General features: G+C 40.8%; 1 protein-coding gene across 1 annotated transcript in view; it reads left to right on the plus strand.

Annotated features, from left to right (window-relative positions):
* The window catches only part of LOC121861335 (multiple epidermal growth factor-like domains protein 6), a gene marked incomplete at its 3' end in the record, with an annotated part of 50510 nt that extends 31051 nt beyond the window's left edge, over positions 1 to 19459 (plus strand). The window contains exons 2-10 of the mRNA XM_042358983.1: positions 3866 to 4683; positions 14438 to 14560; positions 14833 to 14949; positions 15230 to 15353; positions 16060 to 16337; positions 16485 to 16645; positions 16945 to 17068; positions 17453 to 17575; positions 19161 to 19459. Of these exons, the coding sequence (XP_042214917.1) occupies positions 4533 to 4683; positions 14438 to 14560; positions 14833 to 14949; positions 15230 to 15353; positions 16060 to 16337; positions 16485 to 16645; positions 16945 to 17068; positions 17453 to 17575; positions 19161 to 19459 (1500 nt within the window). The remainder of the gene's footprint in view (positions 1 to 3865; positions 4684 to 14437; positions 14561 to 14832; positions 14950 to 15229; positions 15354 to 16059; positions 16338 to 16484; positions 16646 to 16944; positions 17069 to 17452; positions 17576 to 19160) is intronic.
* Between the last annotated feature and the right edge of the window lie 62 nt (positions 19460 to 19521).

Genomic DNA, 19521 nt, shown 5'->3' on the forward strand with positions numbered 1-19521 from the left:
TAATATATCTGTTTTGTCCAGACACTTGTAGAACAACACACCTGTAACACAACACGCCTTACTTTAAGTGTTTACTGGGATCTTAGCGTAAGTTGACGTCATACGAATACGTCTTCTATACAATACCCATCACTCCCCCTCCCCCTATAGTATTACACATACACTAAGGCAAACCCTCTACACACACACACACAGCCCAGTACACCCACCACGACACATACAAACACTTGCCCCAAAAACTTTATTTACGATTTGGTGAGAGACAATACGACACAATGGACGACGGATTTTGACAACCCTACCGAGACAACAGGAGTCGCAGTGTTCATTTTGAAATTCGTTAGATCCCTCCATAGAGATACTTTTTGGAGCGAGTACACCAAAACTTCCTCACACACCTAATACAACCCTTACACACAGCCCAACACACACAGAAACACATTCCTCGCACACTTAAACACTTGTTCTATACGTGGACACACACAGCAAGTATTAATTATTCATCTCTCTCTCTAGGTCCATTAAGGCTCAAACACCCTCCTATATGTCCACTTAACTCCAGCTTATTAAAGTGAATTGCTCTCTCCTTTTATTCCTTCTCTCTACTTCCTTCTGTCTTCTTTTTTCTTCTGTTTTCTGTGAAAGCAAGTGCATTCTCCATCCTCCATGCAGTAATTACCACGTTTCATCCTCGAGCAATTAGTTCCATTGTTTTTATCCTTCAAGCAGCCAAACACCTCCACTTGTCGTCCTTAATGCAAGCAACCACTTCCACTTTCCATCCTCATGCAATCAGGCACCTCCACTTTACATTCTTCATGCACCGACCTCCACTTTCCATCCTCCATGCAGCTAAGGCACCTGTACCCACTCCAGTACCCAAATAAACACACTTCTCAAACACTAGCCTTTTGTTTACCTATTCTGCTCTTCAACCATTCACCTGGTCATCAGTGCCTTTGCGCCTCTCTCTTGTCTATCTGTCTATCCTTCCTTTCCTCATATGGATCATAATTGTCTATTCTTCTGTCTTTTCGCGTAAAGTACATCCATTTATCTACCTCTACCCTCCTCTTTCTGTCACAATGTCTGCCTATCTTTCTCTGTCTCTCACTATCTCTGTCTCTCACGATGAAAAGGAGATGTAGAGGGCGAGGAAAGAGAAGAGGCAGGAGGACGAGGAGGAAGGATATGAAGGATGTGGTAGAAGGAGGAGGAGGAGGAAACGAAAACGAGGAAGAGTAGTAAGAGGAGAAAGAAGGAAGAGGAGGGACGAGGTATGGGACTTACAGCCATATTGGTCATAAAGACCCACTAAAGTGTCGTCCACCTCACCTTTTCGTTCCAATCAACCGCTGCTTACCTAACCACCTATTGTGTGTGTGTGTGTGTGTGTGTGTGTGTGTGTGTGTGTGTGTGTACTGTGACTCTCATCCCTACACCCTCAGCATATATACATCTATTTCCTTCATTTCTTCCTTCCTTTTCGTTTATTTAGGCATCATGTTTCCTCCTTCTTTTGTTACATCATCACTCAGTGCTTAAAATTTATGTAGATAACACAAACGCTAGCGGGAATACGTGTAAAAATATATTAAGAAAGTACCCCCTTCTGACGCATCACCCTGACTATGTAAACAGAGGCTCAGGGGAAGTACCGTACGTTGGGTAAAGGAAATGTTTCTCCTCTGCGTAAAATGACTACATAAACAGTGGTGAATATTTAAAAAAAAATTACATTGATGACAGAACTAAAAGAAAAAAACGACCTAAACTTCAACAACAATGGTCACTTAGCTATAAACACAAAGATGATCAAATTACAAAAAACGATAGTGACAAGACTACAAAAATAACAATAGTCTTCCTTATAAGCATACAAAAACAATAGTTCTCCGTGACACAGCCTCACTAAACAATATAATCTACCATCGTAACAGCAGGGGAGGGGGGGTGGGGGGAAGCGGTGGTTTACCTTTTTCGTTTTTAACCACCGGAGAAGATAAATAGAAAAAAAGGAAACCGTGTAAACCCGAGCCAGGAACAAGACATTTCACTCAGCCAAAGTAAGAACACGGGAGAAAATGAATCCGACTCAAGTTACGCGCGTCACCCCTTCAGACCTGCCTCGGTTTCTTTGGTATTTTTTCAGACGAACTTATCAACCTCTACAATTCCGTCCACTTCAACGTTACACTTATAGAATTGATAATGATCCAGCAAACACCAATCAATACTAAATTAAGTAAACATTATTAATTTTATTAGAAGCATAGCTCGTTGAATAGATAAGGATGGGAGACTGTATGTGATTAACCGGAGTGAGGGACAATAGATTCGAGTGTGTCGGAGGTGGGAGACAATCCTGGGCCCACACGACGCGGTTGAGGTATCAGATCTCCAGATTACTCACCAGAATGTAAGTGGGCAGCCGGAGAACATGATCGTCAGTGGTATGGTAGAGTTGGTACTGGTGTTTATATTTTTTCCTCTGGGGTTTAATCTATAAGTCTATCTATCTATAAACGGATGACCACCACAGCAAAGAAACTAATTATGTAAACGAATCAGGTCTTTATGATTGGTCTGTGAAAAGAAGAAATCTGCAATCTTATACCTAAAATGGTACAAATTGTAACCAGGTTAATACTCATCAAAACAAGAACAAAATGAATAATAATAATATTAATAATTATAATAATATAAAGACATCATAGCTTATAGTGCTCGGAACAGGAGAAAGAAACTATTTTAATGAAGAAATCTGACCCTTAAAAAAACCTGACTACCTTGAAGCTTTACAAACACATTGGCTTCATGGAAGAACGGACTACTGTAATTGTTGTTTATCAATGTCTACTGCTACGGATACCAATTTAGTCACAGTTCGTAGATGGGCTTTGGAATTTGTAAAACCCTTCACCCCTTAATTTCCCAGCTAGTAAATGAAGCGTCGTTAAAAAAAATTATGATGTATGATGTATCGTTAGGAATAATTTATCGAGCATAATATCACGTCTTAATACGTTATATAATATATATATATATATACTGTAGTACAACATTCATTGCCGAAATAGCCGAAAAGCGAATTGACCAGTAAGCCCAACACCAATTACCAGTTAAAATATAGCTATCAGACTACACAAAAGATTAGGTCTTTAAAATTCCTTTACTACATCTGATCTACATTAACTTCATAAAAATACATAAAATGGAATGGATATTACTTACTATGGCTGAGGTTTTTATGGCATGAGAGCTTGAAAACTAGCGACTTCATGTTCTCTTGCCTAGATATTCTTTAAGGGCGTCGAACTGTTTACACTCGTTCATGTGTTAGACTACATTAAAATTATTAAAAACAGACACTAAACCATTAGATAAGGTTAGAATAGCTTAATCTGGTTCATTTCAGTCAACTTTTCAAAGCTCAAATTCTCACCATCGGTCATGGAAATCATTTTCAGAATTTACCTGGACATTATTTTTTGTTCAATGCCTACCGTAATTAAGCAGAAATATGCTCGCATGACCTTATCCACATGTTAATCTTTCTAATATTTTGTGTAGTTATTAATAATCCACTCGCAGTTGACTGATAATCGTTGATACACTAATAAAGATCACTGTTGCCGTGTTCAAGCTTCAGGTGGAAATTTGTGCGGAATGATGTTACTCAAGAAGAACTAGTTCCCACAAATTTATAATATTGGAGGTCAATAAGGCATTTATTATTATTATCTAACGGACATTTCTTATGATTACGTACTGTACACATTCATTCTTCCTGTACTTATATGCGCCTTTAACGTTGTTTCTAAATAGATAAAATGAAGTGAAATATGATCTTATATTTTTACAGATTAAAAATTAGTAATTCTTCAGCAGAGACAGTGTTCTAATAAAACAAGCCAGCTGATGTTTTAACTGGGAAGACAGCTGGCCACATGGACTCTATTAATCAGGCATCGATAAGAAGCATGTAACGATAAATTGTTCAGAAAATCGACGACAGGTATGTTTCTAACGAGTGTACGAAGGTGACGAACGAACTGCTCTAGAAAATAGATGTATCTCCTTAAGATGAAAGTCAGGACAAACAATCATGTGAGTGAATGTATTGTGGCGTAAATAAAAATGAAATATAACAATACGATAAAAAGAGTGAACAATGGCGTCTGAACATCCAAAGACCGTAAGTGTAGTTCAAGACTAGAAAACTGAAGATTCCTCCACAAGTTAATGAAAGTTTAAAAAAAAGTGGTGTCTATATTTCTAGATGGCCATAAGTATACTTTATGACTAGAAATTGAGCAGTTACCTCTTAAACATTGAGCGACAAAGGAAAATGGTGTCTCATTTTCACCTAAAAGGCCCTTAGTGTAGTTTATGACTGGAAATTATAGTCGCCCTTAACACAGTGAATCGTAAAGGAAAATGGGCACCCTGCTACCCAGAATACCTGTAGCGTAGCTTACCACTATAGAAGACTACCAGGAGACCTTACGAACAGTGAGTAGTGAGGGAAGATGGTCGTGGTGCGGGCGGGGTCGTGGGCGTGGGCGTTGCTGGCCCTGGTGACAGCTGCTCGGGCCCGTATCTTTTGCTACAACGGAGGATACTGCGTTTACAACCGCTGTATCTGTCCCGAGGGCTTCTACGGCACTCTCTGTCAGTATGGTGAGTACACCTGCAATGCGCGTATGTATGTTGCTTACTGCTGTTATGTGCATCTGTCTCTGTTACCAGTATGACAAACACCTTTTACTGGTAAGTATTTTGTACATTTGTCTATGCTATGGGTAGGTTTAGTAGAACACATGTCTTAAGCATGTCATTCTCGCTGGTGATTCATCAGTACTACCACAACCACCAGTACTACCACAACCACCAGTACTACCACAACCACCAGTACTACCACAACCACCAGTACTACCACAACCACCAGTACTATCACAACCACCAGTACTACCACAACCACCAGTACTACCCACAACCACCAGTACTATCACAACCACCAGTACTACCACAACCGTGCACAAACCACAGTACTACCACAGTACCACCACAACCACCAGGTACTACCACAACCACCAGTACTACCACAACCACCAGTATCACAACCACCAGTACTACCACAACCACCAGTGCTACCACAACCACCAGTACTACTACTACACAACACAGTACTACTCAGTACTACCACAACAGTACTACCACACCCACCAGTACTACCACAACCACCAGTACTACCACAACCACCAGTACTATCACTACCACAACCACCAGTACTACCACAACCACCAGTACTACCACAACCACCAGTACTACCACAAACCACCAGTGGTACTACCACAAACACAGTACTACCACAACCACCAGCACAACCACCAGTACTACCACAACCACCAGTACTACCACAACCACCAGTACTACCACAGCCACCAGTACTACCACAACCACCAGTACTACCACAAACACAGTACTACCACAACCACCAGTACTACCACAACCACCAGTACTACCACAAACACAGTACTACCACAACCACAACCACCAGCACTGCTCCAACCACCACCACCCTGCACCTGTGTTAAAAATTAGAACACTAAACTTAAGATACACATTTACCAAACGTATACTACTTATATCATTTATCCTACATTTATATCACACTTACACTACACTTATATCACACTGACACTACACTTATATCAGACGTATACTACACTTAAACCACTTATAATATCTATCAGTCAACTTATATATGTAATTATGTATGTATGTATCTATCAATCCATATACCAAGCTTGACTCTCAGTTAAGGTAAGTGGTAAAGGCACAACCATACTGTACCTCTTACCATAGAGACTGGCTCGAGTCAAGTACTCCAGCTGGTCAGAATACCACTGTGAGTGTTCCTGTTAACAGTCTTGAAGTGTTGGATCCGGCACCACCCAGGCTTGTACCATGACTGTATCTCGTAACTGAAGATGTGTGTTAAGGGATCGCTTGATGATCCTCCCCCCTTCATAACTTGGGTTAACCTAACTTAATATGACCTAATCTAACCTAACCGCAGCTTATTTCACCTTATGATTAACCATCTTAACGATAATCTAACAACATAACATTTCACAACCCACAGGTTAGGTTAAGGTATTTAATCATCAAGTGAAATAAGCTGGGGGATGGCTAATCTTCTGGTGATCCGATGTATGAACGCGCCTTACTGGTCAACTTAATATAAAACATTAAAACTAAATCAAAATGATACTGAGACTCTACCATAAGCAGATAAATTCACTACGCACAAGATAAAGTTAATGTATTGGTTTAATTTGGTTGATTTTATGGGTTAATTTTGTCCACTTGATGTTATGTGAAATTCTATAATTAAGTTTTACTCTCACATCATCACTTACGAGGAATGGTCATGGTGCAAGCCTTTGTGAAGCTATACTCTGCACTCCAAATATCACCGGTACTTGAGGCTAAGGGCCAGACCTCTAGATATAGCCAGCACTCGACGCTAAGGGCCGGAGCTGTGAATGTTGTGCAAGCCCTTGAAGATTACGGGACCAGACCTCTCAATTATCACCAGAAATTCGGTGTTGGGGGTCCTGTGCCAGAGACCGACCCACTACCAGGCCCTCACCTCAGAACGGAACCTTACTTAATGTAATCAAACGAGCATACTAATCTATTCTAAGGGAGCCTTATGTAACCTAGCCTAACCTAACTTATCCTAACCTATAGTAACGTAACTTAAACTAGCATATCCTTCTCTAACCTATTCCAATCTAACCTAGTCTATCCTTCACTAATCTAATCTAACCTAACCTAACCCAGTCTATCCTTCCCTAACCTAACCTATCCAAATCTACCGCTAACCTACCCTGACCTAGCAGTATCCTATCACTTTAAATATGTCACAACAAAAGACGAGGCACAGTGGCTGATATCAAGCGAAAATAATTATAATACTGCCTTCATCTCCTGTCTGTAGTTAAGAACATAATGATGATTCTAGTTTAATCACACTTTCTTAACTGCTATTGATCCACACCTGTATATGACCCACATACACACACCTGAGACTCCCCTGGCCTGGTGTGTGAGGGGTCTCGCTAACACTCAGGTACACAATAACACAGGGTCGTGTTAAGTGGTGTGACCCTGTAACATTAGTGTCACATAAGTCGACCCTCTGGTGCTCAAGGGACCTTCTGCCTCACTGGGGTTCTTCAAGGGGGTTGTCTGGGGCCACCACCTTGTTAGTAAGGTATTCTGTTTTTGGCCTGCTTTCTCTCTCTCTCTCTCTCTCTCTCTCTCTCTTTCACACACACTATGTTGGGTGTAAAATGGATAACCTACCTGCAACTCTTATCATCTGTGGCTCCTCTGATTCCTAACTTACCCTGTCTGAAGACCTGCAAGTTACCTCACAGGTGTGTTTCTCGAGCTTCACCACCTGTTCTTACTATTTAGTAAATTTGTAACACTTAATAACTATAAATGTTGTTTAGCATGCGTCCTAACATCTTAAGGTCAGATTCTCAAAAATTCATAGGTTAAATTTTGTCATCTACCTTGGGATAAGAGAATGCATTGTATTACGAGCATCTCACTTTAATATTTAATATCATATTCGTTGTCTTTTATGCCACAGCTTAAGTGAGATGAATAGAAAATTCCTCAGATCATCAAGTCAGGGGATATTAAGTATAAACTCTATTGGTAAATCATCCTTGTGTCATGGGTTCGATGCGCCAGTTATATACCTCCTTACCTCCCAAGTTTAGAGGAAATTGACCATGTGAGTCTTTGAGAATTCATCTGGGTCCCGTTGGCTAAGTGAGCAGATTGAAAAGGTACCCACATCCCCAGTAAGAAGGGATTATAACGCAAGAACCTTTGAGAATCCCCCATTGAATCGTAAATTTAGATTGGATAGAAGTGTACCCACGTCTCCTGTTCAGGGAAGAAATTTTAACGTACGAATCTCTGAGAATCCACCATTGTGTCGTCAATTTAGGTGAGGACGTTAAGATATGTTCCTATGTCTCCAGTTACGAGGGAATTTTATCATACAAACCTCTGAGCGTCCACAGCCACACAACCCTCCTCTCCCATCTACTTCCCACCTCTCCCATCTACTTCCCACCTCTCCCATCTACTTCCCACCTCTCCCGTCAACTTCCCACCTCTCCCGTCAACTTCCCACCTCTCCCATCTACCTGCCCTTCTCCATCTCCCCTGCTGTAGGAGATGGGACACAGGAGAGAGAGGAGATGAGGGGGGGGGGTCTCCCATGTTGTCACCCAATCCTTCCTCCCCTCTATCCAAGCGTGTACTCAAGGATGGGGAGAGAGGGGGGGGGAGGGAGTTGAGGATGAGGGGGGAGAAAACCTTTCCTAGATGGTTGGTTAACTGTGAACTATGTCTTATAGTTCAAGACACAACAGCGATACACACACTAACGCAGATCATACCGAGGCTTGACTCAATGTACACTGTAGTATTAATAAAACATTTCTCTGTGTCTTTGGTACTAATAAGCACTGTTCGATCACGTGAACATCACTTAGCCACAATAGTAGAGGTAATAGTTGTGGTGGTGGCTATAATTGTGGTGGGTGTTATTGTATTAGAATTAGTGGTGATAGTTGTTGTGGTGGTGGGTGTAATAGTAATGAGTGTTACCCATGGTAGTGGTAATAGTGGTATTGTGTGATAGTTGTTGTGGTGGTGGGTGTAATAGTAATGAGTGTTACCCATGGTAGTGGTAATAGTGGTATTGGTGATAGTGGTTGTGGTGATACTGAAGTTCTAGTATTAACGCTCGACCACCTAAACGACTGATTTTCTCGAAACCTAACCTAACTCAATCTGAGTAAACCTAACTTAACTTAATCTTACCTGACTTATCATAACCTAATCCGACATAATCTAACCAAACTTAATTTAATTTTACCTGACCTAACCTTACCAAACTTAACTCACTCTAACTAAACCTAACTTAACTTAATCTTACCTGACCTATCCTAACCTAATCCGACTTAATCTAACCCAACTTAATTTAATTTTACCTGACCTAACCTTACCTAACTTAACTCAGTCTAACTAAACCTAACTTAATTTAATCTTACCTGACCTATCATAACCTTCCCTGACTTAACCTAACCCAACCTAACTTAATCCAACTTAATTTAATCTTACCGGATCTAACCTAACCTAATCAAATTATCCTAACCAAACCTAAAGTGAAGATTCCACCCCTCTCTTCACTATCTCCCTCCCCTCACCTCTATATCCCTCCTCCATATCCTTGATGACAGGTGTGGGAGGGAGGAGTCAGGGCCTGCAGTCAAGTGCTGGTGATAGCTAAGAGGCAACCCCATAAACTTTATCATTACGAGACAAGTTGATAGGTTAGAGTGGCAACTTAAAGGAATCTACGTAGACACACACGACCTTCTCAAGTGGTGGGAGGCTGGTGGTGTTGGTGTGGTGTATATAAGTGTATAGATGTGGTATGCGCAGGTGTGTGGGGGGGACGTGTAAGTTTAGTGCATACAGGTACAGCATCGAGGCTACACAGGTGTAATTTGTGACGTGTGCAGATGGGATACATTTTGAGATGTAGAAAAACGTCCCATTTACCTAATGTGTATACAGCACAACATATAAAAGACCTGCATAATGACAGCGTGTTTTTATACACACAGTAGCCTACGTGTTGTAAAACTAATTTGTCCTAACTTTGGATACTTGTAACGTGTATGTGAATGTTTCACTTTGATGCGGCGAAAGCTTTAGGTCTGCATACCCAGATGTTCATGTTTGCATAACACTAAGAAGTACTATTTCGAATGAGCTCAAGGATTTACAACATCTAATAAGAGTTCAAAATTGGTTCATACAGTAACATCTTAATCAAGGAAGTGTTTGTCAGTCGTGTTTCGGTCAAAACATTTGGAGACGTGATCACCTAATCAGGTAAGCTTTTCCATCAATCTATAAAACGCAGTGTTATGTTGTGCTGTCTCAGCTTAATTTGTGTTTGTAACTAGCCGAGTTCGTGATTGTGACGTCTAGTACTGTCATTGTGGGTTCTCGGTGTTGGGCAAACTTCCCCTTTCTTGCTTGTAGTTTTTATATCAAGTGCGAGCCGTAGATGCCGTTTTCCCTTAGGAAAGCAATTTTGGGAGGCAGTTTTTTGGGGGTTTGTAAACACGTCTGATTGTCGCTACAACATTCTTGGCGTCAGCGAAAGACATGCTACCTCGGAGGTAAACAAATCAAACATGCCAGTGGTAAGATGATTTTATCCTTCTCATTATTTTATACCTTTATCGAATATATTCCCTCCTTTGGCCTCTCGTTAGGTGTGTAAAAGCTCTTCAAACTTAGTCAATAACACGATGATAAAAGCTAAGATGACGTCAAAATGACAATGCGACTTTTATGGCGTTACGTTCTTAAGTCATAACCAAAATACACAAAGGATCTCACAGTTGCAGCCATGAGACGAACTTGAGAAAAAAATACATGATCCTGATTCTACGAGGAACACAAAAACAATATAAAAAATCACATCAAAATTATACCAAAATTCTAATTTAACTAGACCCGTTCACTTAACACCAGTCAGGACAAAAAATCTTTGGGAAAAAGTTAGTGTTCTTGTATCCAATGAAAGTGTGTTCAATAGGCCAAAAGGTATATATAGCCTTCGGTACACAAGGAATCCCTGTCCCTGGAATATGTTCTTAGGTCTGTATCTGTCACTGACGTTTCTTAATTAATAAACTTCCTGAGCCTGACCCTGAGACAGGTATGAGAGCTTGTGAGTAACTCCCTCTATTGACTGACCCCCTGTGAGTGACCCTACGGCCCTCGTCTGCCGCCTCTTGACTGTCTGAGTGACGGCGAGTGATGTCGGTGGGCAAATATGGCGGCCACCTGATTGATCGCCCACGGTTGCTCTCCTGTTTATTTATCCCCAAACTCTATAACGGCTCTCTCAAGGAGGATAGAGACCAAGAAGCTTTAATATACTAGAATGAGTCAATATTTAGCTCTACAAAGAGTCCCCTGGTAAACTAGGGATAAAGTAATAGTCGGCATAAGATTTAATACCCCTTGAGAGGTACGAAGAAAAAAACAGACGGAGTTAAAGTGGTGTTGAAAACCTTTTAAGGGAGTGAGAACCTTTTCGGTGTGGGGACTCGAGGGTTGGATATTCAGACGTTTATAAGCGTTGGAAAACAAACTTAGCTTTGACTGAAACTATAACTAATGTTTTATTTTATTGCATTGAAAGCAACAGTACAGATACAGGTACAAGGTAGAGACGCAAGTACAAGTAAATGTATAAGTACAGTAAGAGATACAAAGACAAATGCAGTTAGAGTAATAGGTAAAGGAGACACACACACACACAGTCGGCAACCTCTGCTGATAGTGACATGATGGACGTTATGTCATGAAGCCTAAACACCATCGTTGACAACCTTCCCATTACCTATCACCCATCACTTGTCTCCAGTCCCTATTACCCATCCCACCTTTCCTCCCCTTCCCATCAGTCCTCTTCTATCTCTTCTACCCCTATTACCCATCCCACCTTTCCTACCCTTCCCATCAGTCCTTTTCTATCTCTTCTACCCCTATTACCCATCCCATAACTCTTCCCTCTCCCCTATATCCATCTCTCTCCCTTCGCCATATTCTCCCATCTCTCCTTCATCACCCATCCCACTTCTACTCTTCTCCATTATCTTCCTTGCCTCTCCCCATCACCCACCCCACCTCCTCTCCTCTCCTCTCTCTCTCTCCAACTCCTCTCTCAACCTCCTATCCATCCACACCTCACCTCCTCTCTCCTTTTAGTCCACCCCACAAATTCACTCCACCACTGACGGAGCTCCTCAGATCCACTCAATATAACCTTATTACACGAAAACGCAACTAAATTCGACTAAACTTAAGTGTGTGTCGCCAGCTCTATATATTACTTATTCACTCATTCATTGGTAGTCATTATACTCAGATAAGCATTCATTCACTCGCGAGTTGGCATTCACTCACTCACTCACTCGCTCACTGACGGAGACACTGTGATTTCTACCTTACCGAGGAGAGATGGTGATTTGTTCTTCTTGCAATAAGCATTTTTGTGAATCTATCTTTGTGTTTAAGTTTAATATGATATTGAGGTATAATTTTGGATCAACTTAAAGAAAGGAAAATTTAATCTACGACTCTTAAGAGAATCAAGAAAGCATTACGTGTGTGTGTGTGTGTGTGTGTGTGTGTGTGTGTGTGTGTGTGTGTGTGTGTGTGTGTGTCGTCATGAGTAGTGGTGAAAAACCTGACGTAACTTGAGGCTCAGGGGTTGGTCACATATCGCACGAACTCCTTCCTCCCTCCCTCCACCCTTCCGTCCCTCCCTCCCTTCCTTCCTTCGTCTCCTCCTTCCTTCTCGTCTACCCTCACACGCACACACTCACACACACACACACACACACACACACACACACACACACACACACACACACACACACACACACACACACACCACACAAATGGTTAGGAAGTATGGCAAACTAGCACACTACTGTAGGAGGCAGTATGGTGGGGCAATGGTAACATAAGATAGGCGGAGAGTATGGTAGAAGCTCTCAAGTAAGCATGGTAGCACATCCAAGACCACCAGAAAACCAACCAACAATGGTATCATGGTATGAGGAGAGGGTGAACCACTATCCCTAATGGTTCTCTCCTACTTAATGGTCCCAAAGAAGGTTCACATACAGTGTTATGCAAATTAAGTACCTGTTTTATGTTGCAATTAGCTTGAGAATGTAGATTGTCATTTAGGTCAAGTGGGTTTGTCGTTATGGAAATCTCTCTCTCTCTCTCTCTCTCTCTCTCTCTCTAACGATCTCTTTCACAGTCTCTAGATAAGAGATAATCTGGTTGTTTACTTTAAGTGCCGTAAAGCTGCTTATTTGTTTATTTATCTTCATTATTTATTCATCATTCAACAGACGTTATGAGAGAGGAAAAAAAATTTAACTTAAGGATTTTATGTGTGTACCTGCTTTGTGTCCCTATATATACAGGTGAACCAATGTGAATTTGTATAAAGATTTTCCCTAATATGTATGTATGTATGTATGTATGTATGTATGTATGTATGTGTGTATGTATGATGTAACGCGAGGCATTCATATATCACCAGACCATATACGAACCTTTGAGAATCCATCTTTGTTGTGTCGTATAAGTGCATGAATTAAGAGCTGCTTTTTTTTTTCATCAATTACGAAAAAAAAAAACTCAATGACTGAATTTTTCAAGCTAGATGCTAAGATGTTGGTGTGATGAAAATGTATCGTAAATGGTTATAAAATTACATCAAACTAATTGTCTTAAGATAAAACCCCAAAATTAACTTATATAATCCTTGGAGGCATTATCATCTCCGTTCATATTTTCTCTTGTGAATGATTTGTTTATTGTATAATTTTCTTATTTTGGGTTATGATTAAAATAGAGATTAAATGTAATTATGACCCTAATAATAATGTAATTTTTGTGCCATAAGGTAATCAATCAGATACGTTCTAATATCTTCACTTACAAGAGGAATTCATCTTAAGACACTCTGAGAATCTGGTCGAGTAAGTCAGCGTTTTCTGTGTGTGTGTGTGTGTGTGTGTGTGTTCTCTGGCGATCATGTTATACAGACGACCTCCCTGAAGACCTCATAGGGGTCCCAAGGGTACCTAAGGGGCGGGGACCTCCTGCCACAGGGTGTTGGTGTTTTAATGAGGACATGAGGGAGGAGAATACCTTGATGGCCAAGTGCTGCTTGAGTTGAGTCAATCCCCGGGTGAGTGGGTGAAGGAGAAGGTGGTGGTGGTGGAGATAGAGGTGGTGGTGTTGTTGTTGTGGATAAGTGGTTCTCAGGTACTGGGTCTTTCTTTCTTTCTTTCTTTCTTTCTTTCTTTCTTTCTTTCTTTCTTGCTTTCTTTCTTTCTTTCTTTTCTCTCTCTGTTAAACGTTTTCACTTTACATCTTCCCCCCATCCTCTTCTTCCTGATACTTTTCCCTTTCTTCTTCTCTTATTATACCCACTTTCATCCATTTGCTGCTACTTCTACTCTTCATTACGTTTCTCTACTATTTTTACTACTACTACTCTTAATAGTATTACAACGAGAACAACAATTACCACTACTATTACAATTACTATTATTATCACTATTACAACAACTACTACCACAAGTACTATTATTACCATTACAACATCTACTATTACTGCCTAAGAATTTATAAACAAAAAACTCATCATATCTAAAACTCATTATACCTCAGGATTAGTATACCTAGGACTAAGTCTGTGCCTCGCCTCCCCCAGACCGTGACGAGTGCGCCCAGGACAACGGCGGATGTGAGCAGGAGTGTAGGAATACGCTGGGGTCCTACGTGTGCTGCTGCAGTCAGGGATACAAGCTCCTGCCTAACAAGAAGTCCTGTCAGGGTATGTACGCCTTTTCATCTTGAGTTACAGACCTCCTTGAATGTGTAGGATCTGTTTCCTTCCTGTCCTAAATATTTTCCTTACGATGTTGGTACTTTTTTCCTGGGTTAGTAATATTGCTAAGCATATAATCTGTTAATTAAGCCTCCACAAATTCAGGTGATATAATTCTGAAAATTCAACTGATTTCCGACTATGGCAAAAAAATCCCTCCAGACAGCTGCATGGAACCTCTGTTAAGTGTTACACACCTGTAATTACCTATGTTACAGAGGTTAACGAATGTGACGACCACAACGGCGGGTGTTCTCATACTTGCGTCAACACCGTCGGCTCCTACGAGTGTCGCTGTCAGCCCGGCCACCGCCTCCTGCCCGACGGACGTACTTGTAAGTGTGTGTGTGTATGTGTGTGTGTGTGTGTGTGTGTGTGTGTGTGTGTGTGTATTTGTATTTTTACGTATTCATACATATGTACATAACTAATCTGTATTCCAAACATTTCCATTGTTTCCCCTTAAAAATCCTCTCACATGAAAACAACATCAAACAGAAAGGCACTACAAGCACACCTAACCACAGCTTACAAATGAACTTACACAAACTACCTTTCTACTGTCCCTTCTTGCCCCTTCCACCAGCTAACACCCTCTCCTCACACTTCCCACAGGTCTACCTCCGCCAGGCAGCTCCTCTGTGGTGATCAATAGTAGGAGTTGTGAGGTAAGGAACGGCGGCTGTCAGCACCTGTGTCGGGAGGTCCAGGGGCGTGTCACCTGCTCCTGTAGGCGGGGGTAAGTTACTAATTCACCAGCCCCCTCGTTATCTGTTTAAGCTAACGTGTAGGAGTGCAGTTACCTGTAGGAATAGTTAAGGGTGTTGTAGGGAGAGTGGATATAAGGGTGTTGTAGGGAGAGTGGATATAATGGAGTTGTAGGGAGAGTGGATATAAGGGTGTTAGAGGGAGTGGATATAAGGGCGTTATAGGGAGTGAATATAAGGTTGTTGTAGTGAGAGTGGATATAAGGGTGTTATAGGGAGTGGATATAAGGGTGTTGTAGGGAGAGTGGATATAAGGGTGTTGTAGGGAGAGTGGATATAAGGGTGTTGTAGGGAGAGTGGATATAAGGGTGTTGTAGGGAGAGTGGATATAAGGGTGCTGTAGGGAGAGTGGATATAAGGGTGCTGTAGGGAGAGTGGATATAAGGGTGTTGTAGGGAGAGTGGATATAAGGGTGTTGTAGGGAGAGTGGATATAAGGGTGTTGTAGGGAGAGTGGATATAAGGGTGTTGTAGGGAGTGGGTGAGAGTAGTGGTGGAGTCGACTCATTTAATCCATCATAGTACAGTACAACTGTCGGGTTAGATGCCTCTATTTGTTCTTATATTGTCTTTTGTCATTTCTATATCTATTAAGTATTCTAAGTATGTAAACAACGGGGGCATTGTCATGTTTATTGAATGTGACGGCGAAGGATATTAATGCAAATGGTGTCATCAGTTACCGCCTGTCGGGGGACGAACGGCAATGCCTTCCTACCAACCCTTGTTCTGTTGACAATGGAGGCTGTCACGACCGCTGTCATGTCGACCAGGGGAGGGTGCGATGCTCCTGCCGGCAGGGGTACAATCTGGACAACGACCAGAAAACCTGCATCGACCAGGATGAGTGCCAAACATCCGGCATCTGCAGCCAGCAGTGCCGAAACACCCCAGGGTCCTACCAGTGTGTCTGTTTCACTGGTTATGAGCTGGGTGCTGACGGCAGGTCCTGTGTCAGTAAGTTGTTATCCAAGCTAGTACAGTACAGGCTACCGATTATCCCAGGCTACTCATTAGATCAGAATCCCTCAATATGACACATATCCACCACCATCATGACTCAAAACTTCACCATACTCACACACTGCTCCTTCTACCCATCAGGGATGAGGGTGGTGAATCCGTGCCTCACCAACAACGGCGGCTGTCAACACCTGTGTCACTACAACGGCGATAAAGTCAATGATGAAGGAAGAACCACCCCAGCTTTCGTTTGTAGATGTCACCCAGGGTATCACCTCCATCCTGATGGGAAGAGTTGTCAGGTGAGTATACATTGCCTGTTTGTCTGTCTGTTTGTATCTCTCATATGTTTGCTTCTGTCTCAGTCTCAATCTATCTGTCTCTCTCCGCCATTCTGTCTCTGTCTCTATTTGTTAATTTTAATCAACTGGCTGAAAGATAGATAGACAGACAGAATGAAAGAGAGAGAGAGAATGAGCAGCCTCCCTTTATGACAACAGTTACTAACCCTGACTTACTTACTATCGTGTATTGCCATGATAGAATCTTGTGTCATGGGTTATGGCGAGTGCCACACACTGACGTGATGATGTGTACACAGGACGTGGACGAGTGCCGTGTGGGGGGTCACAGGTGCCAGCAGCAGTGTATCAACACTCAGGGCGGCTACACCTGCGCCTGTAGCTCCGGATACACCCTCAGCACCAACGGCTTTTCCTGTACAGGTAAGAGTATTGTGTGTTGTGTGTGTGTGTATGTGTACTTTTGCCTATTGTAAATATCATATCCACATTAATAATATATTTGATACATTCAATGAACAATCCTTCGATAAATATTAATGTACTAATAGTATAATAATAATAATAATAATAATAATAATAATAATAATAATAATAATATAATTATAATAATATTAAAAATAATAATAATTATAATAATCATAATAATAATAATAGTAACTACAGTATAGGAATAACAGATCACTTGAAGATTAGACACCCACAGATTAATTAACCTGAAGATCAATCACCCTAACGCTAACCAAACGTAACCTAAATCAAACCTACCCTAACCCAACCCAACCCCCACAATTCACTTACCAACAGACGTGGATGAGTGTAGTGGGCGCAGGCGAGCCAGTTGTGATCACTACTGCAGGAACACCCAGGGATCATTCACCTGCTCCTGCCGTAGGGGGTACATCCTCATTGACGACACCCGCTGTATAGGTACGTCAGTCACAAATCTTCTCACTCTTTTTTCTGTCTTTCTATTTCTTCTTTTCACTTTCTCTCTCTTCTTTTCTCTCTCTATCTTTCTTTTTCTCTCTCACAGCACGATGATTGAGCCCCCTTGTAGAGAAAAAAGTGGTTCATTAGTACAATACAAGATTTTGAGGCTTCATGCACTCTGCTGACATTGTTGATTCATTGTTTGATCTGTGTTCGCATAATGAAGCATTAGTTTATTGTTTGGTGTAAAAAAGGATGAAGCTTCTATCTTTTTGTGTTTGTCTGATGGAGAGTTCATTGTTTGCTGTAAGAAACACAATATAAACTTTATGTCTTTTGTATACAGTGAACTATTTGATGGAGTTTATTGTTTGTTGTAGAAAAATATGAAATGTCTATTCTCAATGTTTACTATGTTTACTGGAGAGTTAATTGTTTGCTGTAAGTAAATACTCCAGGAAGCATCATTGTGTGCACGTGTATATAAATTTTTGCTCTCTATAAATAAAAATCTTTACCATTTTTAATTTTTGCATGTTCAGATCACTGTTTGAGAAGTTGAGTGACCAATGTAACACACCTGAAACACTAGACACAGTGCTCTTTCTTGTTTTGTATTCTGGGTTCTGTCCCGAAATCACACATTGACTTATATTCTAAATTAACATGAAGACATTAAGATCACTCAGTCTGCCATATTGTGCTTTGGTTACAGCTGATAGATAGACAGACAGACAGACAGACAGACAGACAGACAGACAGACAGATAGATACAGACAAACAGATAGATAGTTAGATAGTTAGATAGACAGATAGATTAATAGATTGATTCAGTAAAATTATCATATATGTTTACACTGATTCATCATGTTCTGTACATAGACAATGCAGGTATACATTATAGATAAGCAGTGTGGATCTACAATGCATATAGATAGCGCAGGCAAATAAACACTTTATTTAGCCAGAATAAAACAGATTCAAACACTCTATATAGTTAATACAGTACAGATATAAGCAATATATTTAGTCAGAATAACAAATATAAAATACAGTTTATTTAGCATATAAGGGCAAATACAAACAGATTAAAACAAATACAAAATAAACAGTATTGACTTGGTTGAACCATTCGAGTGCTGTGGAAATCCTGAAAGTTTAATATTAGCATAGAGTTATTTCATTCATTTTAATTATATATTTTTGGATCACTTAAAAATTATGCACACCCGCTAATATCACCTGAAGATTAGCCATCCCAATGCTACCTGGGGGATTAGGTTAAGTTAGGTTGAGGGGTTAAGTTAGTGTTTGGTTGAATTAGGTTAGCGTTAGGATGGTTAATCTGCAGGTGAAATTAGCTAGGGTGACTATTCTTCAGTGAATCCCATTTTAGATTATTTTGACATCAGTTAAAGATAATTATCTAACATTATTATTATTATTATTTTTATTATTATTATTATTATTATCATTATTATTATTATAAATATTATCATTAAAGGTATTATCATTATTATTATTACAGTATCATTATTATTATTATTATTATTATTTTATTTCTGTTTGTCCTGTGCCCTAGTGACGTCCAGAGGCCTTGACCACGGCTCCGTTACATCTCACGGGGACTACGACTTTCCGACGGGGGACGACCTGGAGACGATAGTGGAGGAGGACCTCTTGATGTTGGAGAACGATCTATCGAGGGTGGGAGGAGGGTGGATAGTGAACCAGCAGGAGGAAAAGAAGGAGGAGGAGGAGAGGAGGAAAAGAATAGAGGAGGAGGAGAGACGCAGAAAAATAGAGGAGGAGGAGGAAAGGCAGAGAAGAATAGAGGAGGAGGAGAGGCGGAGAAGAATAGAGGTGGAAGAAGAAAGACGGAGAAGAATAGAGGAGGAGGAGGATGAGGAGAGGCGGAGAAGAATAAAGGAGGGGGAGGAGAG

Source organism: Homarus americanus, unplaced genomic scaffold (assembly GCF_018991925.1).
Source record: "Homarus americanus isolate GMGI-L3 unplaced genomic scaffold, GMGI_Hamer_2.0 scaffold24260, whole genome shotgun sequence".
In the NCBI taxonomy this organism is placed as follows: Eukaryota; Metazoa; Arthropoda; class Malacostraca; order Decapoda; family Nephropidae; genus Homarus; species Homarus americanus.